Source organism: Scyliorhinus canicula, chromosome 8 (assembly GCF_902713615.1).
Source record: "Scyliorhinus canicula chromosome 8, sScyCan1.1, whole genome shotgun sequence".
Taxonomy (NCBI): domain Eukaryota; kingdom Metazoa; phylum Chordata; class Chondrichthyes; order Carcharhiniformes; family Scyliorhinidae; genus Scyliorhinus; species Scyliorhinus canicula.
Genome location: NC_052153.1, coordinates 188,379,454 through 188,402,816, shown reverse-complemented (window position 1 = coordinate 188,402,816; position 23,363 = coordinate 188,379,454). Strand labels below are relative to the sequence as shown.

At 46.3% G+C, this 23,363-nt stretch overlaps 1 protein-coding gene across 4 annotated transcripts in view; it reads left to right on the top strand.

Moving 5' to 3' along the window:
• nop14 (NOP14 nucleolar protein homolog (yeast)) overlaps positions 1–23,363 on the top strand; it is a 61,657-nt gene that overhangs the window by 1,972 nt on the left and 36,322 nt on the right. For 3 of the 4 annotated variants that reach the window (XM_038805866.1, XM_038805867.1, XM_038805864.1), the window contains exons 2-9: positions 6,972–7,165; positions 9,335–9,469; positions 12,892–13,033; positions 14,360–14,514; positions 17,367–17,495; positions 20,362–20,484; positions 21,107–21,238; positions 21,933–22,245. In XM_038805866.1, the coding sequence (XP_038661794.1) occupies positions 6,983–7,165; positions 9,335–9,469; positions 12,892–13,033; positions 14,360–14,514; positions 17,367–17,495; positions 20,362–20,484; positions 21,107–21,238; positions 21,933–22,245 (1,312 nt within the window). In that variant the 5' untranslated portion in view covers positions 6,972–6,982. Of the gene's footprint in view, positions 1–2,318; positions 2,342–6,971; positions 7,166–9,334; positions 9,470–12,891; positions 13,034–14,359; positions 14,515–17,366; positions 17,496–20,361; positions 20,485–21,106; positions 21,239–21,932; positions 22,246–23,363 lie in introns of those variants that run through there. The other variant, XM_038805868.1, reaches the window with a different exon arrangement.

Genomic DNA, 23,363 nt, shown 5'->3' with positions numbered 1-23,363 from the left:
ACAGCAGGCAGTGAAGAAGGCAAATGGTATGTTATAATAATATAATAATCTTTATTGTCCCAAGTAGGCTTACATTAACACTGCAATGTTGGCCTTCATAGCAAGAGGATTTGATTATAAGAATAAGGATGATTTACTGCAATTATATAGGGCATGGTGAGGCCGCACCTGGAGTATTGTGTGCCTTTTTGGTGTCCTTATCTGAGAAAGGATGATTTTCCTATGGAGGGAGTGCAGAGAAGGTTTACCAGGCTGAATCCTGGGATTGCGGAACTGCCATATGAGGAGAGACTAAGTCGGTTAGGAATATATTCATTGGAGTTCAGAAGAGTCAGAGGGGATCTCATAGAAACTTATAAAATTCTAACCGGATTAGACTGGGTAGATTCAGAAAGAATGTTTCTGATGTTGGGAGAATCCAGAAATAGGGGTTATAGTTTGAGAGGGTAAACCTTTTAGGACTGAGGTGAGGAGAAATTTCTTCACCCAGAGAGTGGTGAATCTGTGAAATTCACTACCATAGAAAGTAGTTGAGGCCAAAACGTTGTGTAATTTGAAGAAGGAATTAGATATAGCTCTTGGGGCAAAGGGGATGAAGGGATATGGGGGGGCAGGCCGGATCAGGGTATTGAACTTGATGATCAGCCATGATGATAATGAATGGCAGAGCAGGCTCCTCCTATTTTGTATGTTTCTATCCCTCACCTCCATCTTCAACTTGCGCTCCCCTCAGTCTATGCTCATCCCTCCCTCAACCTCACCTCCATCCTTACCTCAACTCACCTTCTCCTCAACCTCACCTCATCCCATCCCTCCGTCAACCTCACCTCCCACCTGATCCCATCTCCCGCTGTCTTACAAGAATCCATTCCTCACCCCATTCCCCCACTCACCATCTTATCCCTCATCCCATTTCCCACCCTCATCCCATTTCCCACCCTCATCCCATTTCCCACCCTCATCCCATTTCCCACCCTCATCCCATTTCCCACCCTCATCCCATTTCCCACCCTCATCCCATTTCCCACCCTCATCCCATTTCCCACCCTCATCCCATTTCCCACCCTTGCCTCATCTAACTCCAACCCCATTCCACTTCACCCTCATTCACCATCTCCCCTCACGCCCACCCCATTCCCCACCATTCTCCACCCGCATTTTCACCCTCATCTTCACCCCTTACCCATCTCCTCGCCCCTCTATCCTTCCCTCCACACCCCTAACTACTACTGCACCCACACTCACTCATTCCATCCTCTGCCGGTGGTGTGCTGCTGCCGTCCTTAGCTACTGACTCCATCCCTCTCGCTGATAACAGTCTGAGATTAACCCAGTCTATTTGCAGCTATGTTTTCACATTTGATCCTGAGGTGAGCTTCCAACCTCCTGTTCATGCCTGTACCAAAACTGCCTATTTCCACCTCCGTAACATCCCCTGACTTTGTTCCTGCCTCAGCTCGAAAACACTTTGGCTGGTTTCCCAAATGCTAGACTGTGTGAGGTCATCCAAAATGCTGCTGTCCATGTCTTAACTTGCAGCAAGTCCCGTTACCCATTACCCCAGTGCCCGCTGACCTATATTGCCTCACAGTCAAGTAATGTCCTGACTGTGAATTTCTCATCTTTACTTCAAATCACTCCATTTCCCAAAAGGAGAAAGCCTAAATACTTCCAACCCTACATATCTGCATTTCTCTAATATTGTCCCCTGTGCATTCCTAATTATAATCACTTCATTAATATGGTGGCCATGCCTTCAGTTTCTGAGCCCCAACCTCAAAGAGTTCTCTCCCTACACCTCTCCTCCTCGACCTCCCTTTCCTCGTGTCATCTTATCTAATAGCTCCTTATGTGATTCGGTGCCATACTTTGTTTTATAATACTCCTATGAAGCATTAAGGTAAACAAGTACCCTGGGCCGGATGGGATATATCCCAGGTTATTGTGGGAGGCAAGAGAGGCATAGCTGGGGCCTTAACAGATATCTTTGCATCATCTTTGACCACAGGCGAGGTTCCAGAGGACTGGAGAATAGCCAGTGTTGTCCTTTTGATTAAGAAGGTAAGTAGGGATAATCTGGGTAATTATAGGCCGGTGAGCCTGACGTCAGTGGTGGGGACGCTGTTGGAGAAGATACTGAGAGACAGGATTTATTCACATTTGGAAGCAAATGGACGTGTTAATGATAGGCAACATGGTTTTGTGCGGAGAAAGTCATGTCTTGATAGAGTTTTTTGAGGAATGGACAAAATTTATTGACGAGGGACAGGCTGTGGATGTCGGCTACATGGACTTTAGTAAGACATTTGACAAGATCCCTCATGGCTGACTGGTACAAAAGGTAATGTTGCATGGGATTCGGGGTGTGCTAGCTAGATGGATAAAGAACTGGCTTGGCAGGTGACAGAGTAACAGTAGAAGGGAGTTTTTCAGAATGGAGCTCTGTAACTTGTGGTGTTCCAGGACAACTGTTGTTTGTAATATATATAAATGATCTGGAGAAAAATGTAGATGGTCTGATTAGCAAGTTTGCAGATGACACTAAGATAGGTGGAGATAGTGAAGGGGACTGTCAGAGAATACAGCAGAATATAGATAGATTGGAGGTTTGGGCAGAGAAATGTCAGATAGAGTTGAATTTGGACAAATACGAGGAGATGCATTTTGGAAGATCAAATTCAGGTGTGAATTATACAGTAAATGGCAGAATCCTTTGGAGCATTGATATAGAGGGATCTGGGCGTTCAGGTCCATAGTTCCATGAAAGTGGCAATGCAGGTGGATACGGTGGTCAAGAAGGCATATGGCATGCTTACCTTCATCGGCCGGGGCATTGAGTACAATAGTTGACAGGTCATGTTACAGTTGTATAAAATTTTAGTTAGGCCACATTTGGAATATTGCATGCAGTTTTGGTTGCCACACTGCCAGAAGGACGTGGATGCTTTGGAGAGAGTGAAAAGAATGTTTAACACGTTGTTGCCTGGTCTAGGGGGGGGTGTTAGCTATGAGGAGAGGTTGATACATAGAAGATAGAATAAACTCGGATTGCTTTCATTGGAAAATCGGAGACCTGATTGAGGTCTACAAAATTACGAGAGGTATAGACGGGGTGAATAGTCAGAAGTTTTTTCCTGGGGTGCTAGACTCAATTACAAGGGGCCACAGGTTCAAGGTGAGAGGGGGAAAGTTTAGGGAAGATGTGCGGGGAAAGTTTTTCACACAAAGGGTGGTGCATGCCCGGAACGTGTTGCCAGTGGAGGTGGTGGAGGCAGGCACGATAGCAACGTTTAAGATGTATCTTTATAGATACATGAACGAGCGGGGAATGGAGGGATACGGATCATTTGGGTAATCAGTAGTAGGTCTAAATAAGGAATCTGGATTGGTGCAGGCTTGGCGGGCCGAAGGGCCTGTTCCTGTGCTGTGAAGCACTTTACATAAAAATAAATTGTTGTTATTAATATAGAGTTTGTTGAAGGATTGGTGAAGGATCTGGGAGCCCCAATCGGGCTCTTGAAGTAGTGGAGGGATTGGAGGCTATGCAGTCGGGCAAGGCCCCGGGGCCGGATCGATGCCCAGTGGAATTCTATAAGATGTTTTCTAGGGTGCTGGAGCCCTTGCCTAGTTAGGGCGTTTAATGAGGCTAGGGGGCGAGGTGTCCTTCCCCCAATTATGTCACAGGCTTCGATTTCCCTGATTCTGAAGCGGGAGAAGAGCCCAGAACAATGCAGGCCATACAGGCCAATCTCCCTTCTGAATGTAGACGCCAAATTGCTGGCCAAGATTTTCGCCTTGAGAAGAGAAGAGTGTGTCCCAGGGGTGATAGGGGGAGGACCAGATGTGATTTGTCAAAGGAAGGCAGTTGATGGCCAATGTTAGAAGACAATGTTAGGGGCTGGTTTAGCTCACTGGGCTAAATCACTGGCTTTGAAAGCAGACCAAGCAGGCCAGCAGCACGGTTCGATTCCCGTACCAGCCTCCCCGGACAGGCGCCGGAATGTGGCGACTAGGGGCTTCTCACAGTAACTTCATTGAAGCCTACTCGTGACAATAAGCGATTTTCATTTTCATTTCATATTGAATTATATTATGATGCCCTCCGAGGGGAAGGAGGCGGAAGTGGTGGTCGCTATGGACAAGGAAAAGGCCTTAGACCCGGTAGGGTGGAATTATTTGTGGGACGTCCTGGGGCGGTTTGGGTTTGGACAGGGCTTTGTAGACTGGGTCCGGTTGTTGTACCAGGCACCGACAGCGAGTGTGCAGACGAATAGAGTTAGCTCGGAGCTTAGACTACACCGGGGGACGGGGCAGGGTTGTCCACTCTCTCCACTGCTGTTTGCCTTGGCTATAGGGGCTTTTCACAGGAACTTCATTGAATCCTACTTGTGACAATAAGTGATTATTATATTATTATTATTATAGAGCCGTTGGCTTTGGAGCTGAGAGCGTCAAAGGACTGGAAGGGATTAGTCCGGGGAGGAGGGGGGGTGTTGGCGTACAGGGTTTCGTTATATGCGGGCGACCTACCCCAGTATATTTCTGACCCACTATGGGGAATGGGAGAGATTGCGGATCTTAGGGGAATTTGGCCGGTTTTCGGGGTATAAATTGAACACGGGTAAGAGTGAGGTCTTTGTGAACCAGGCGAGGGGGCAGGAGAGGAGACGGGGGAGGTGCCGTTTAAAGTGGTGGGAGGGGTTTTTCGATACTTGGGAATCCAGGTGGCACGGGGATGGGAGCAGTTACATAAATTAAATCTGGCCCGGTTAGTTGAGCAAATGAAGAAAGACTTTTGGAGGTGGGACACGCTCCCGTTGTCACTGGCGGGGAAGGTACAGACCGTAAAGGTGACAGTTCTCGCGAGATTTTTGTTTGTTTTCCAGTGTCTCCCTATTTTTTATCCCAAAAGCTTTTTTCAAGAGGGTCAATGTGGTGATCTCTGTGTTTGTGTGGGCGGGTAAAACCCCGCGAGTAAAGAAGGTGCTGTTGGAGTGGGGTTTTGGGGGGTGGGGGGGGGTGGCTGGCCGGCCTTACCGAGTTTCAGTGATTATTATTGGGCGGCAAATATAGCCACGACCAGGAAGTGGGTAGTGGGGGAGGCGTAGGTATGGGAGCGGGTGGAGGTGGCAGTATGTAAGGGCACAAGTTTATGGGCATTGGTAAAGGCACCTCTGCACAAGCCCGATGGTGGTGGCGGCTTTGAGAGTTTGGGGACAGTGGCGGAAGCATATGGGAGTGGAGGGAGCGTCAGTGTCAGCTCCAATTTGTGGGGACCACTGGTTTGTGCTGGGGAAGTTGGATGGGGGTTTCGAAGAGCAGGGATTGAGAGGATAGGGGACCTGTTTATTGATGGGAGCTTTCCATGTTTAGAGGACCTGGAGGAGGAGTTTGAACTACAAGGAGGGAATGGGTTTCGGTACCAGGTGAGGGACTTTGAGGTTTTGACCTTTCCGCTTCTACCCCCCAAGTGATACAGGACAAGGTAGTTTCGAAAACGGGAGTGGGGGAAGGGAAGGTCTCGGAAATTTATAAAGAGCTCATGGAGTGGGAGGGAATCCAGAAAGGGGAGGTAAAGCGCAAGTGGGAAGATGAGCTGGGTAAGGAGCTAGAGGCAGGTCTATGGCAGGAGGCTCTGAGTAGAGTCACCATGTTCTCATCATGTGCCAGGCTCAGCCTGATACAATTTAAGGTGGTTCACCGGGCGCATGTGACGGTGGCCCCGGAAGAGCAGGTCCTTTGAAGAGTTGGAGGACAGATGTGAGCGGTGTGTGGGAGGGACCGCGAATCATGTCCACATGTTTTGGGCATGTCCGAAGCTGAGGGGATTCTGGCAGGAATTTGCGGATGTCATGTCCACGGTGCTAAAAACAAGGGTGGCGCCGAGTCCAGAGGTGGCGATTTTTTGAGTGTCGGGAGTCCAGGGGTGAGAGAGGCTGACGTTTTGGCCGTTGCCTCTTTGGTAGCTCGGATCTTATTGATGTGGAGGGACTCTGAGTATGGGTTAGCGGCATGGCTGGGTTTCCCTGGCTTGAGAAGATCAAGTTCGCCCTAAGAGGATCAGTGTTAGGGTTCATCTGTGGCAGCCATTAAGTGACTTCTTTGGGGAAAATTAAACTGTTAGCAGATTCAATAAGGGGGGTGTTTAGGGAATGAGAGGGGTAGTGGGAGATAGTTTAGTTTAGGCGAGATCAGCGTGTGGAGGGGGAGGGACTGGGGAAGAGTGTATGTAAGCCATGTTGGCTGGGTATGATTGTTAGTTGGGGGAGGTGTTATTTACTGAGTTATGTTTACATTTGTAATTGCTGTTATAAAATCATAAATGCCTTAATAAAATGTTTTCAAAAAAACCCATAGAGTTTGTAGTTATATTTGTAATTAGAGTTGGTAGTTAGATATTTGTAGTTCGAGTTAGGCTAACCCTAACGAGTATTTCCACAACGAGTAATTGATGCTAGGTCCCTGTTTAAGCTGAGCAACAAAGGCATTAGGGATATAGTGTGAAGTTAGGTATTGGGTGTATGGGGGTAGGTCGCAGTTCAGACATGGGGTCGAGTCCGCCATGGAGCGTAGCCGCTGCAGGTCGCCGCTGTGTGCATGTGCGGCCTCGCAACCGGAAGTGCTGAGGGCCTTATCAGCAGCTGGAGCTGCAAGATCTACGCTGCCCCTCTGCTCGCCCTCAGCAAAATGGGGAATCGGTGGCTGTTTTACTCCAGTTTTCCTGGCGTAAAAGACCACCGTTTTCAAGCCGGCGTGGGGACTTAGTCTCAAACGGAGAATCCAGCCCATGATCTTTCGAAAGGCTCAAGGGGTGAAATGGTCTCCTCCCATTTCTATATCACTTATGGTAAAACAGCTTGAACCACGTCTTGGTGAAATGTTACCGTGTATTTCTCTTAAATATGAATCTTCCTTGGATTTGGAAGCAGTTATGTACGTTACTAAGAGTATTTCTTTTTACAATTATTCAGAACTGTGAAAGATGGGGAAAACTCAGAAGAAGAAGATTACTTCTGATAACGTACGGAAGACAAAGTCCACGCAAGACATTAAGACAAATCCGTTTGAGGTGAAAATAAACAAGCAGAAGTTCAATATTCTTGGCAGGAAGACAAAACATGACCGCGGGTTACCTGGAGTATCAAGATCGAAATCTATTAAAAGGGTAAGAGTTATACATGTTACATAATCTGTTGCTGGTCAGAACGACAGAAGGAGGCCATTTGGCCCATCCTGTCCGTGTCAGCTTGTCGAAAGAACAGTCTAATAAGTCCTACTCCCCATCTCTTTTCTCCTTTCAAGTACATACCCAATTCTATTCTGAAAGTTATTGAATCTGCTTCCACCACAGTTTCCGGCAGCGTACCCTAGATCATAAACTTGCTCAGCTTAAAACAAAATCATCTCATCTCCTCTTTGGTTATTTTGCAAAACACCTTAAATTGTTGTCCTCTGGTTACTGATCCTGCTGCTAGTGGAAACAGCATCAATAGGTTTTCATAGTTTCTCTCCATCAGAATGTTTAATCCCTCTAGTAAAAAGCTTCCCATAACATTCCCTGTTCTAATGAGAACAACCCCACAGTATATGATCCCGGGTATGGAAGGATTTTCTTATGAGGAAAGGTTGAGTCGGTTGGGCCTGTACTCACTGAAGTTTGGAAGACTGAGAGGTGGCCTTATTGAGACATATCGGATTCTCAGAAGGCTTGACAGGATAGATGTTGGAAAGTTGTTTCCTCTCGTGGGAGAGTATAGGACCAGAGGCCATAATCTCAGAGTAAGGGGCCATCCATTTCAGAGAGATGAGGAGGAATTTCTTTTCTCAGAGGATAGTAAATCTGTGGAATTCTTTACCACAGAGAGCTGTAGAGGCTGTGTCGTTAAGTATATAGTAGGGGGCTAAGTACGCAGCCTTGTGGGGCCCCTGTATTGAGGACTATCAGGGAGGAGGTGTTGTTGTTTGTTCTTACTGATTGTGGTGTATCGGTCGGGAAGTCGAGGATCTAGTTGCAGAGGGAGGAGCCATGTCCTAAGTTTTGGAGTTTGGATATGAGCTTGGCTGTGATTATAGTGTGAAAGGCAGAGCTGTAGTCAATGAAGAGGAGTCTGACGTAGGAGTCCTTCTTGTCGAGATGCTCCAGGGATGAGTGTAGGGCCAAGGAGATGGCATCTGCTGTGGACTGGTTGTGGCGGTATGCGAATTGCAGTGGACCAAGACATTCTGGGAGTATGGAGTTGATGTGTCTCATGACCAACCCCTCAAAGCACTTGGATAGCGAGACCAACGGACAGTAGTCATTCACTCTTGTGACTTGTAGGTGATGAATAGGCTTTGTGGGTTCAAGAGGTGAGTTACTCACTGCAGTATTCCTAGCCTTTGACCTACTCTTGTAGCCACAGTATTAATTTGGCTAGTCCAGTTTAGTTTCTGGTCAATGTTTACTACTAGGAGGTTGATAGTGGGGAATTCAGCGATGATGATGCCATTGAATGTCAAGGGAGGGTGGTTAGATTCAATCTTGTTGGAGATGGTCATTGTCTGGCACTTGTGTGTGATGTGAATGTTTCTTGCCACTTAAGAAACCTGAAGGTTGTTCAGGTGTTGCTGCAAATTCTGCGCCTGATTTGACTCTAATTCAACCCTTTTTTTCCATTATCCCTTTGTTTTTCTCTCAAACCTTATTGGGTAAAAAGAAACACTAATTCGCTCAGGCCCCAGAGATCCTGTTGATTTAACCTCACTGTTGTCATTTCCAGAAATTTGGTACCACAAAAATGTCTTTGTGTTGAAGAGTGAGGAAAAATATCTAACAAATGAAGCATGCCTCAACATGTCCTGATTGAGCAAATTCTGTGTATTCTGTCTTTGTATATTTTCAAAGTCACGCTAACTATGGGATAACCAGAAAAACAATGATGCATTAATACAAACCTGCACTGCAGAAGGAGGCCATTTGGTCTCTCGTGCCTGTGACAGCTTTTTGAAATTGACAGACCATTGAGTCATTGTGTAAGCAAATAGCCAGGGCAGCACGGTGGCGCAGTGGTAGCACTGCAATCTCACGGCGCCGAGGTCCCAGGTTCGATCCCGGCTCTGGGTCACTGTCCGTGTGGAGTTTGCACATTCTCCCCGTGTTTGCGTGGGTTTCGCCCCCACAACCCAAAGATGTGCAAGGTAGGTTGATTGAACACGCTAAATTGCCCCTTAATTGGAAAAAATGAATTGGGTACTCTAAATGTTTTTTTTAAACAAGTTTGAGCAAATAGCCGAATATTACTTGTCCATATTACCGGAAAATTTAAGATACTTTTATCATTCACTTGTGTTCCAGCGCACAGAAACTTTGTTGAAAGAATACCAGGACAAGGGGAAGGCCAATACATTTGTTGACAGACGATTTGGTGAATATAATTCTGGGTTAACTCCAGACGAGAAGATGACAAAAAGATTCTCACTGGAGCGGCAGGTAACACTCTTCTGTTTTAACAAAGGAGGTAAAACGGTCTGATGAAAATGGTCCTAATCTGAATTGTTTCTTTCCCTCATCGCTGGTTACTCTGCACTTCCAGACCTGTTTTCAATATTCCAGTAAGAGAAGGGCGCGTTGTCGGATAGCTGTGGTTCAAGCACATGATCACATCAGTGCAACAATGAAAGAAGCCTGAATTGTTACAGATGTATTTTTTAAGACATGAAACAAAGATTCCCATCTGCCAGTTTTAGTGGCTGCTAAAGACCCCGCGACTATTCAGAGAAAATCAGCAAGAACCATTTGTTGTGAACCAAAAGTAGATTTGGTCCATTCTTTGTTTGAATGATGTAATTTTAAGTGATTAGATCATTTGCTTCTCTCTGCTAAATCCAACTTTGCAATGTTGTTTGGTTATGTTATGATCCACAGGTGGTAATTGCTGCCGAAACCAAATTCCAAAGGGAAACTTGGCCTATGTATCATGACTTTTTTTGTATTTTGATCACGAGAGGTTATGCTTACTGAATTCAGGAGCCACAAATTCCAGTAACACTTAGGAAAACATTAAACTAAAACCCTTATTAACAAATTAATGGGCGGGACGACTCCAGAATGCTAGCTCAGCCAGTAGCGCCCACATCCCATGAAGGATAAAAAAAGAAAAGCAAACGTAAACACACAAGATTACATTTCAGCAGTTAAAATTAGCCTTGCAGTACATTCCCTCAAAAAGACTTGTTTAGACTCACAAATAAACACCATCCAGAAACAATCCCTTGTATATGTTTGATTATAAAAAGACAGTAATATTACCCCCAAGACAAAGCTTCAGTGAGGTATACCACATGATATCTCACTTCTCACATCCACTGTGCTGTGGAACTTCAAATTTTCCGACACCAGACTGCTGTTTTGCAGCCGTAGAACCGTTATGGCTTAACTGGGTAGCTGATTTAAAACTGCTTTCTGAAAAACAGACACTTCTCTGGTTTGGCCAGAAGGCTTCTTCAGTTCTCTTCCCAAAGCAGAGTCGCACCCCAGGAAGTGGCCACTCCTCCTAAACTTTCAGAACCTCTGTTTAAGAATTGTTTTGCTCTTTCATCTTGATTCCATCGTCCTTAACCTTTCTTTCAATCTGACCTCTCCCGGAATACAAAGTATTGCCCCCACCTTTGGGTCAAATAAACTTTATTATATTTATTTATTTAAATTGTATTTATTTATATACAATCAGGAGTAGATTTTGAATTGTCAGAACTGAACGCTAATTGGTTATTTGATTGTCCTGTGTGGGATCTTGCTATGCACAAATTCTGCCTATCTAACAGTAGGCGCTCCGTTTTAAAATATTCCATTGTGCACAATGCACTGAAGCATTTCTACGAGGACTTAAAACACAGAATGCAAGTCCCCTCACTTCATCGCAGCTACAATTGCCGTCTCGTGGAACAAAAAATGTTTGAAACCTGCAATAAGAAACAGATGCTGGGGAAAACCAGGGCAGCGTGCATGTTAGAGAGGAATGTCGGGTTCACGTTACAGGGTGATGACCTTTCATCAGTGCACATAAACAGGATGGCGTCTACATTCTGCTGGCTTACTGATGCTTGGAATGCAGCAATAGCTGGGGTGACAGGGGAGTCCTGTCTGTCAGTCATCAAACACCCCCACCCACTCCCTACAGAACAACTCCAGAGCTCTGGGAATCTGGCCATTCAATCACCAGAATGCAAGGAGTTTAAATCCTTTGATTATAATGCATGAGCTGCAACTGATGACTCCTGTTATAGCTCCAGTTTTCCAGGTGCCTTTGAAAATATTACTTCAGTCGATGGCCCCCTGTCTCCCCCAGCTTTCATTCTTAATAGTGACGTAGCTTTCTCATCATGTACATCTGTATATAGATGGTTCTTTTTTTAAAACAAATTTGAAGTGCCCAATTCTTTTTTTTTTCCCAATTAAGGGGCAATTTAGCATGGCCAATCCACCTACCCTGAACATCTTTGGGTTGTAGGGGTGAGACCCACACAGATGTGGGGAGAATGTGCTAACTCCACACGGACAGTGACCCAGGGCCGGGATTCGAACCCGGGTCCTCAGTGCCGTGAGGCAGCAGTGCTAACTGCTGCGCCACCATGTCGCCCCCTAGTTAATATACTTGAATGCCTGCTTGGCACACTCAGTTTAATAATATTGTGGATGTGATGGGAAATTGAGGCAGAATCTTGGAGCTCCCACACTAACTGCACTGTGGCTGCACCTTCATGGATAACAGTGGTTCAAGGAAAAGACCAGACACGACCGTCTTAATGTCAATCACAAAATGCTGGTCTTAACAGCAACACCCACCTTCTGTGAATAAATGTTTTTAAAGTGGCAGGAGAAGAAGAGGAAAAATTAGATGACAAACACAGAAAAGAGAACTGCCATAATAAGTACCTGAGCTATGCAGAAGGCCCCATAATTTACAACGTCCTGTGCCAAACTAGCCGACCTGAGCCAGCACTGCAATTTGCTGCTGTAATCCTAGCCTTGTAACAATCTTTTTGAGTGTCACGAGTAGGCTTACATTAACACTGCAATGAAGTTACTGTGAAAATCCCCTAGTCGCCACATTCCGGCCCCTGTTCAGGTACACTGAGGGAGAATTCAGAATGTCCAATTCACCTAACGGCACGTCTTTCGGGACTTGTGGGAGGAAACCGGAGCTCCCGTAGGAAACCCACGCAGAGACGGGGAAAACATGCAGACTCTGCACAGACAGTGACCCAAGCCGGGAATCGAACCCGGTCCCTGCCGCTGAGACGCAACAGTGCTAATCACTGTGCTACCGTACAGCTCTAAGAGACAAAGCAGCAGCTTACAAACACTAACCCATACAACCATAGAACGGTTATAGAAGAGGTCATTCTGCCCATCATGTCTGCGCTGGTGAGGGAAAAAAAAGAATCTAGCCACTCATTTTAATCTCACTTTCCAGCACCTGGTCCATAACCTTCCAGGTTACAGCTCTTCAACAATCCAATGCCTCATCTGCACCCTTCATAGCTTTATTAATTTATATTTCTACATTTAATGATTTGCAAATCTGTACCCCTAGATCCCTTTGCGCCTAACCCACTTAGACACTTAGTGAAGAACAGAATACCGCAGATGCTGGAAATCTGAAATAAAAACGGAAAATGCTGGGAATACTCAGCAAGTCAAGCAGCCTCTGTGGAGAGAGAAGCAAGAGTTAATGTTTCAGGTCGATAACCTTTCATCACAACCGAGACTCTCTATTTTCCAAGCGGTAGATGACCTCCTTATTCCCCCAACCAAAATGCACCACCTGGCACTTATCTATATTGAAGTTGATTACATTGATATGTAACTCTTGTTCGACTTGCCTAATTGTTTTGATCTTGTTGTTTCAGCGCCTGCATACAAAGAAGGACATGTACAACCTGAATGAGGATGAGGAACTCACTCATTATGGGCAATCCCTGGCAGACATTGAGAAGTTCAACGACATGCCAGACAGTGACAATGAGACGGAGGATAAGGGCCTTTTGTCCGGTGAGCATGGAAACATGCAGTGGGATTCTCCCTTCTGGGGACTAAGTCCCCACGCCGGCAGGAGAACCGGCGCCAACCACTCCTGCGTCAACAGCCCCCGAAAGTGCGGAATTCTCCGCACTTCCGGGGGGCTAGGTGGACGGCGGAGGGGTTGGCGCCGCTCCAACTGGCGGCGATGGGACTGCGCGACTTTGTGCATGCGCCGAAGGGCCGACGTGATCTCGCGCGTGCGCGGAACCACCGGCATGGTTCCGCGCAGACCGGCCGGTGTATTTTGGCGCATGCACAGGGGGTTATCTTCTCCGCGCCAGCCATGGCGGAGCCCTACAGGGACCGGCGCGGAAGGAAGAAGTGCCCCCGCGGCACGGAAGGAAGAAGTGTCCCCACGGCACAGGCCCGCCCGCAGATCACGCAGATGCGTAACCCACGCCGGCGGGTCTGGCCAAAAACGGACGGCCGCTCGGTCCATTGGGGCCCGGAGAAATGCTGGGGGGGCCGCTGCCAACGGCCCCTGACTGGCGTGGCGTGAACCCCAACCCCGCCCAAAAACTGGCGCTGGAGAATATGGCAGCTGGCGTCGGTGCGGGATTTGCGCTGCCCCCCCCAGGGATTCTCCGACCTGGTGGCGGGTTGGAGAATCCCGCCCGTAGTGTGGTTTGCATGACTGCGTTTATTTGATGCTGCTGAGAACATTATTGCATGTGCATGAGATTATTAGCAATGTTTTCCATCTCTCTCCCAAGAAGATTGGAGAGTGTTTCTTAGATTGGGGGGTTTGACAGAGGGCAGGAGTCCATGATAGATTGTGATGGGACGAATTTGTGTTGATGAATTGAAGGAAGAAACACTTGCATCTAGGACCTGAATTAAGCACTTTTGAAGTGAAGTCGTTGCTATAGTGTAGGAAGCATGGCAGACACTTTTCACAAAGCCCAACAGACAGCAATAAGATAGTGACTAGATAAAATATTTTTGACAATGTTGATTGAGGGATAAATATTATCCAGGGCATCGGGGAGATCTCCCCTGCTCTTGTTCAGTATGCAGTGAATTTGGATATTTTAAGTTCAGCTGAGAGGGCTCAGACTCGAAAGTGCAGTGCTCCTCAGTACTGCTATGGAATGTCAGTCTTGATTTTGCATTCTGCGGTGGAACTTGAATCCACAACCTTCTAACTTTAGAGGTGAGATTTCCACCACTGAGCTTCAGTTGACAGCTAATATTGGCATGACAGCAAACATTCACTTTTGAAATAAGTTGTGAATACATGGCTGGCTGTATTAATCTTTATGTTCCTTGAGTAACATGTTATCTCGTTGCTGGCAGCTGAATTCACTGCTGCGGCACACTTTGGAGGAGGCGGGCTGTTGCAGAAGAAGACTTTGTCTAAGCAGAAGGGCGAGGAGGAGGAGGGTGAAGCAAAGCCCAAGTCCCGGAAGGAGTTCATTGACGAGCTTATTGCTAAATCCAAGAAGGAGAAGGTACACTTTGCAAACCGCTTTGGATACTCTGGCCAGAACTTTCCTGTTCACGCCAATGGGATTCTCCAGGTCCTGCCACCGGCGCACCACCGCTGCGGATTTCCAGGCGGTGAGGGCTGTTTTCATTGGGAAACCCCTTTGACAACGGCGGGACCAATTGATCCTCCTGCTGGCCAATGGCCTCCCGCTGGGCGGTAACTACCTATGTGCTGATGGGTATCGGTTTTCACCATTGGTGAGGGAGGGGAAACCAAGGCAACTCAGGCATATGTGTCACAGAATCTACCTAGCTACCATGTCGTCTATGGCTGCAGTTTGGGGTTTGTCTAAATAATTGAAGCTGATGTCAGACCTCTTACTACAACTTAGATTTCTCTAGTGCTCAAAGATGCACTAGCTTATTTGGGCAGCAGGGTAGCATGGTGGTTAGCATAAATGCTTCACAGCTCCAGGGTCCCAGGTTCGATTCCCGGCTGGATCACTGTCTGTGTGGAGTCTGCACGTCCTCCCCCTGTGTGCGTGGGTTTCCTCCGGGTGCTCCGGTTTCCTCCCACAGTCCAAAGATGTGCGGGTTAGGTGGATTGGCCATGCTAAATTGCCCGTAGTGTCCTAATAAAAGTAAGGTTAAGGGGGGGTTGTTTGGTTACGGGTATAGGGTGGATACGTGGGTTTGAGTAGGGTGATCATGGCTCGGCACAACATTGAGGGCCGAAGGGCCTGTTCTGTGCTGTACTGTTCTATGTTCTATGCCTTTTAAAGTTTCACAGGGTAGTGGAGAGAAATTGGATGCCAGTTCAGTAGGGAGGTCGAGCAAGACAGTCAAAGAAGACTCTTGAACAAGGTCAAAGTGAGTCGTAAGGCGGTTTGTGAAGGTTGGTAGGTCCAGAGGGTGAGGGGAAGGTGCAGCTACTGAGAGTGAAGTAGCGACCAAGTGTTTTGCCGAGTGTGAGCTAATACCTAAGGGGGGATGAGTCCACACAGTAAGGAAAGGCAAAATGGATTTCAACAACTTGGAATTATGTAGCACCTCCAACTTTATAAAACATCCCAAAATCTTAACAGGAGCAATATGACAAAAAAATGACACCATCCGAAGAAATGAATACAGATGATCGAAAGGTTGGTCAAAGAGGTATTTGACGAAGAGTTTGAAAGGAAACAAAGCAGAGCAGCTTTGTGGGGGTTTAGGACCCAGATAGCTGAAGACATGGCCGCCAATGGATGAGTGACAGGATCTGGGGGCAAACAAGAGAGCAGATATTTTTTGAGGCTTAAGAGCCAGGCAGTGGCTAGGCTATGATGGATTTAACACTAGGAGGAGAAATTTAAATTTGAGGTAAAACTGAACTGGAAGCCAATGTAGGTCAGTGAGCAAGAAGGTAATGAATGGGCAGGACTTTATGTGAGCTAGGATGCAGCTGCCAAGCGATGAGCGTCCCTCCACTGTAAGAGAATCCTACGCCAGGCTACTAGAGACGCAAAGACCAGCGTACCGGCCTCTCTCGCCTCCTGCACTCCCGGCTCCGATGCTACCCGAAAGATCGCGAGCCCCAGCCCGGCTCCACCCTGGAACCGACCACCTTGGACAAAGTCCCCGCCACCCCCCTTCCAAAACCCCTCCAACGCCCATGCCCAAAACATGTGGGTGTAGTTCGCCGGGCCTCCCGAACACCTCCCCCACCTGTCCGTCTCTCTCTCTCTCTCTCTCTCTCTCTCTCTCTCTCTCTCTCTCTCTCTCTCTCTCTCTCTCTCTCTCTCTCTCTCTCTCTCTCCCCCCCCCCCCCCCCCCAAACAAGAACCGGCTCAGGGGGGAGGCCCCACTTCCCTTCCAACTCCTCTAAAGTCGTAAACTTCCCATCGAGGAAAAGGTCTCCCATCCACCTGATGCCTGCCCTATGCCAGCTCAAAAACCCACCATCTATTCTCCCTGGTGCAAACCGGTGATTGCCCCGTATCGGGGCCCACACTGAGGCCTTCACTTCCCCCCTGTGCCGCCTCCACTGCCCCCAAATTTTGAGGGACGCCACCACCACCGGACTCGTGGAATATCTTGCCGGGGGGAGCGGAAGCAGGGCCATCACCATGCCTCCAAACCCGTACCCACACAGGACGCCACCTCCAGCCTCTTCCATGCGGCACCCTCCCCCTCCATCATCCACCTGCGAATCATTGCCACATTCGCAGCCCAGTAATACCCACACAGGTTGGGCAACGCCAAACCGCCTACCTCCCTTCTTCGCTCCAGGAATACCCTCCTTACTCTCGGGGCCTTCCGCGCCCACACAAACCCCAGAATACTATTGTTCACCCTTTTGAAAAAAGCCTTCGGAATCAATATGGGGAGGCACTGGAAGAGAAACAAAAACCTCGGGAGCACCGTCATTTTAACCGACTGGACCCTGCCCGCCAACGAAAGCGGCAGCACGTCCCACCTCCTGAACTCTTCCTCCATCTGTTCCACCAGCCTCGAAAAGTTAAGCCTGTGCAGGGTTCCCCAGTTCCTAGCTATCTGGACCCCAAGATATCTAAAGCGAGATTCCACACCTCCAATGCCCAGAGTTAACAATTGGTATGGGAGAAATTTTTCAGTCCTACGTTGTGAAGGTATTTGATTCATCCTGGCTGGCAGGATCTCAAAAGCAGAATTAGAGCTTGTCATTAGATGCAACATATCTTTCTCACAGAGAAGTTCTACACACACACAACTGATTAGTTTGGCTGTTTTATTTTATATGGAGTTTGGCTGCATATCAGCCGTAACTGATGGTGGAATAGGCTCGAGGGACTGAGAGGCCTCCTCCTGCTCCCAATTACCTATTTTTGGTAACAATGAAATGTTCTAATCTGAACAGCACGAGCGGCAGGTGCAGCGAGACAAGGCGCAGGAGCTGACCGAGAAGCTGGACAAAGATTGGAAAGAGGTCTATTCCCTGCTGGCTCACAAAGCCCCCAAAGCTGAGCTGAAGGAGGAGAAACCCAAGGTCAGTGATTTCAGGAACATTTGGCTCCGCCATTGAATAAACTGCCTCTTTAGGGATGCAATGGTTTAAAAAGGTAAAACAATGTTTTCCAGATGTTTTTTCAGCATTGCTCATAATACCTGGTTGCTGGAATTAAATGGTGCTATTGCACACTGTAAATTATACTAGGAACAGTTCAGTGTAAAATAAGTTGCATGCATTGTCCCACTGTTTCAATCTGTTTTAGCACACTGGGCTAAATCGCTGGCTTTTAAAGCAGACCAAGGCAGGCCAGCAGCACGGTTCAATTCCCGTACCAGCCTCCCCGAAAAGGCGCCGGAATGAGGCAAATAGGGGCTTTTTACAGTAACTTCATTGAAGCCTTCTCGTGACAATAAGCGATTTTCATTTCATTTCATTTCATCTTATGTTTCTCTAGTTTGCTTCCGATCTTAAGTGTTTAGCTCAGTGTTATTGCACATGATTCTTTTTTAGGCATTGTGTTCATTACTGTCATCTCTGGGGGGGTTTTGACCTTGAACTACAAACCAATTGCATTTGTTAGGAAAACAAAGGTAGTTTTAAAGGATTTATATTTGTATTGATAAACATTAGAAATAATTTTAAGTGAGTTTAATTTAATGTTTCTGTGCCTGGAAGGGTAAAACCTATGGTTAGATTCATGCTGGATATATGTGTGTGTATGTGTGTGTGTGTGTGTGTGTGTGTGTGGTGGTGGGGGGGGGGGGGGGGTTTCAATTCCAACTGTGATTCTATTGTGCTTAGAGAGAACTATGATGTGAAGAGTAAATAAACCAGCAGTGATTGCTTAGCAACTAGGGCCTTGTAAGGTAGCTTTTAAGGGTTTTAGTTTGACTACTTTTGATTGCTGTTGGCGTCGGAGGTGCAGTTAAAGAAGGCAGCTGCCACAGGTCTGCTAGAAGCAGTTGGTTCTAGTAGGCTAAAAAGAGAACATTTCTCTCAGCCTTATTCGAAGAAAAGCCATACTATGGAGTAATGATTAAGAAAGCAGTTGCTGGAAACTTAAAGTCCAGCTAGTGAAGGAACCAAGAGAAATGAAGAGAAGTTTCCAAAAGATCTGGAGTTAACAGAACAGTGGAAACTGAGAACCAGAGCAGATTACTTACTGTTCAGTAAAGTCACAGAGTTGAAAAGGCATTGGATCGTGAGAGGCCAGAAAGATATCTGCAGTAGTGCAAAGGTTTGTGAGAAATTACCATATTTTTGGCGACGTGAAATAATTGTGGAAATCTGTAGCTAGACCTAGGAGTTTGTGTAAAAGCCTTTAAGACAAGGAAAACCCGAAGGAAGAGGTGTAAAACCTGAAAACCAAACCTGGATGTAAGCAGCGGAGGGAAAGCATAATTTAAAAGAAAATTTGACAGTGTGACTTTTGAAAGTGGAATTTGAAATCACTCGTGTGGAATTCAGAGTTCAGTGAGCCAAGGTGGTTCGTGGTATAAGAATCATCTGGTCCAAAGATGTGCAGATTAGGTGGGGTTACGGGGATAGTGCGGGGAAGTGGGCCCAGGAAGGGTGCTCTTTCGAAAGGTCGGTACAGACTTGCTGGGCCAATTGACCTCCTGCACTGTAGGGATTCTCCGTTATAAGGTGGGATTCTAAGGAGAAATCCACAGATATTCATTTGGGTTCAGAGAGGAGTGTGCCTCACCTTGCTTGCTTAAAACAGACTGTGTATCAATGAGACCATTGTAAATTAAGATGTACTTTCTAATCCATGTTAATCTTAAAGCCTGTGTATGTTTGTTGAGCTAAGGAAAGGCAAAAATGTATTGTATCATCCAATATTTTAATGTTTTTTTCTTGTTGAAGCGAATTGGCGATCCTTGGACTCTGTTGTAAGAGATTATCTATGCTTTCAAATTTTCAACTCCAGGTCCTTCACCAAATTGACCTCACATTTCATGATTCTTTTGTTCTCTCTCTTGTGCCTCAAAAAATATTATTTATTACAACTTCTTACTGTTTAAAATAGTGATATCTGTAGTCACAGAAGCATTGAAGACTTTTTTTAAACGGGGGATAACATGAAATGAAATTAAAATCGCTTATTGTCACAAGTAGGCTTCAAATGAAGTTACTGTGAAAAGCCCCTAGTCGCCTACATTCCGGCGCCTGTTCGGGGAGGCTGGTAGGGTAACATTATTTATTATCTATATTCAGTTAAACATAATTTTTTAGCAAAAGACTCTGTTAAGGAGAAATCTGCATGGCTATGTGGAAAAAGTATGGAGAGTTGATAACTCTTTCAAAGAGCTGGCATTGACATGAATGGCCTTCTGGTCTGTATGACTATGAAAGTAGAGAATGGCAGCTGCATTATATGTCTAATATGCTATGCCTGCGTCATATCGCTGGGTGAGACCCAGGCCATGCTGAGGATTGTGCGTTTGATCTTCCCAAGTTTAATAGCTCAGATACTCATTGTCTTCACAGCTGAGCCATTGGAATGAGGAGATGGAGACCGCAGAGCATATTGGTTAAAGGAACGTGCCACCCATTTTACCGTATGCTTCCTATCGACTAAAATTGAAAGCTGGGTCACGGTTTGTTGCTTATAAAGCATTTGTAGCGGAGAAGATGTGGCAAAGTGAAGCAAAAATGCAAGATAGAAGATAAATGCAATTGATTTGTAGTTCAAGGTCAAAAACTCCCCACAGTTGACAGTTTGTTTGATGAAGAGTTGTGTGAGGAAGCTGGTGTGGAGCATGAACACCAGCGTAAACCAAATGGGCCAAATGGCTAGTTTCTGTTCTCTAAACTCCATTCAATAGACATCAAAATGTATGAAGTAGAAACATCAAGTGCAGTTTTATTCCTCCATTTTTGATCTTTCCTGCTTCAGGCTGGGGATTATGATATTATTGTACGCGAGCTGTTCTTCGACATGAAGGCACAGCCCTCTGACCGAATGAAGACCAAGGAGGAGCTGGCAAGGGAGGAGGAAGAGCGTCTGCAGAAACTTGAGGTATGGAATCTACTGAGTTCTTTGGCAGGAATGTTCTCACTGCTGACCCGGCCAATATTTATCCCTCAACCAACAGCTCAAAAGCACATTATGTGCTCGTTACTGCATTGCTGTTGAGTGACCTTGATGCTGATTTCAGGCAGATTGAAGTCGTCAGTCAGCACTTCATAACCCATTAAAGCGTGATTACTTTAGTGATGAGATTCTTGTTGAATGGCATGGATTCACATGCAACTGTTAACAATTAGGTGAGGTAGTTGGAAAATGCAGACCTCGGGCATTTTGCGCTGACCTTGATTTTTGAAATCTGCCTGTGAAATGTTACCACTACGTGCAGAAATATATCCTAATGGCCAGATGAGGATATTGATGCAAACATGCTGTGAGCCACACTCAACTAAAACATGCTGTTTCGGTGTTGCAACCTGCATGCTTTCCACCGGATCCCTGCTGGCCCCTTGCCCCTTGGCGTGAAAGGCCACAATTTTTACGAAGGTGTGGGGACATAATCCTTGAAACGGAGATTCCAGCCCCGAATGCAGTATGAATTGTACTTTTGTTTAACTTTAAGGTTTCACAAACTAAAGTGGGTGTTAATTATGTGTTTTGACTTGAATTTCAGGCAGAGAGAGTCCGTCGGATGCGTGGAGAGTTTGAAGAAAAAGGCAGAGACAAACCGAAACACATGTCTGCAGATGACTTACATGATGGTTTTATCCTAGACAAGATTGACAAGCCTTGTCTTGTTTACAAGGTGAGGCTCATGAATGGTAGTATCGAGCCACTGCTCTTGGTAGAGTAGACAGCAATGCTCCTGCTAAGCAGCAGAACTGTGCAGCAGCCTGGAAGGTACTGTTCCGAGTTAAATATTGCACAAGTGTGGCCATGCAAAGTAATTCAAAGGTACTAATTAGACAGTGACAAAACTGGCAGCGCACATTAACAGAATTTTATAGGGAACATTGTTAGACAGTGTTTACCACCAACCTACAAAAGAGAGTTTATTAATGTATTCCTTTGAAATGCTTTTGTTTGCTCTTTTAAAAAAATTAATTTAGAGTACCCAATTATTTTTTTCCAATTAAGGGGCAATTTAGTGTGGCTAACTCACCTACCCTGTACATCTTTGGGTTGTGGAGGTGAGACCCACGCAGGCACGGGGAGAATGTGCAAACTCCTCACAGTTAGTGACCCCGGGCTGGGGTTGAACCCAGATCCTTGGCGCTGTGAGGAAGCAGTGCTAACCACTGCGCCACCGTGCCACCCTTTGTTTGCTCTTTTAAAAAGCATTACTTGTTTTGGGTTAACCACTTTGTCGAAGTAGCAGAATGACAATTACTTTGTTGACGGGATATTTTCCAATGTGTATGTTTCTTTTCCAACGTGCAAAGGGACTTGTTCCCCCCCAAAAAAAAAAGTCTGACCTGCAAATGTTGTTTTATTAAAAGGAAGGAAAGCTGGAAGAGGAAGAGGAGGAGCCAGGTAGTGAAAATGAAGAAGAAAATGTGGAAGGTGAAGACAGTGCTGAGGATGAAAATGAGGAGGAGAATCAAAGTGAAGAGAATGACGAAGACAGTCAATCAGATCTCGAAGATGACAGCCATTCGGATCTAGACTCCGATGCTGAAAGTGAGAAAGATGAGAGTGCAGGTGATAAGAAATCAGCCAAAGCCACATTGAATAAAGAGAAAGCACCAAGTGAAGAAGCAAGAAAAGCGATGATGGAAGCAGCCAAGACTGAGCTCCCATTCACTTTCCCTGGTAAGTCATGGCTTTCTGCTGGGGAGAAACATTGTTTCTGTGCAGGGCTCTAGCGCACATGTTTGTGTCTGAGACCCCCACTGCCACAGTGGTGCGGCACTTGGCTCTGTGCTAATAGGAACAACTGTTTGAGCAACTTTATAAAAGTCACATTGAACAGCTGGCCTAATGGAGTTAAGACAGAACAACTGCATAGTTGATGCAGCTCAACTACAGTGCTGGAGTTGAGTTGCTGCTTCGGTAAATTTGGAGTTCATTGGCACAGCTATACTCCGGGTTGGCGTGGTGCAGTTGTATATCAGAACATAGGAAATCAGGGTAGGTGCATCGGCCATGCTAAATTGCCCCTTAATTGGAAAAAAAAAGAATTGCCTAAATTTATATTTAAAAAGTACATAAGAAATAGGAGCAGGTGTTGAACTGGCAGCCAGCCCATCAACCCCTCCCTTTGCCTTTTATTCATAAGAACTAGGAGCAGGAGTAGGCCATCTGGCCCCTCGAGCCTGCTCCTCCATTCAATGAGATCATGGCTGATCTTTTGTGGACTCAGTTCCACTTTCTGGCCCGAACACCATTATCCTTAACCCCTTTATTCTTCAAAAAACAATCTATCTTTATCTTAAAAACATTCATGACATCTTTGTCATTTAATCTCTCCCCTCACACGTCACATTTAATCTCTCCCATAGGGTGGCACAGTGGTGTGCACTGCTGCCTCACAGCGCCAGGGAGCTCAATTCTGGCCTTGGGCGACTCTCTCTGTGGAGATCGCACGTTCTCCCTGTGTCTGCGTGGGTTTCCACCGGGTGCTCTGATTTCCTCCCACGGTCCAAAGATTTGCAGGTTAGGTGGATTGAATGTGCTAAATTGCCCCTTATTGTCCAAAGGTTAGGTGGGGCTATGGTGATGGGGTAGGGAATTGAGCCAAGGTAAGCTGCTCTCTCAAAGGATTGATGTGGACCCGATGGGCCATATGGCCTCGTTCTGCATGATCAGGATTCTGTGATTCGACATCCTCAAACCTATCCCAGGCCTTTCATTCTTCATCTTCCTTCCTTCTTTCAACAGCATAAAAAACATTTCTATCTTCCTTTAGTTCTGAGGAAGTCGCATTCAAC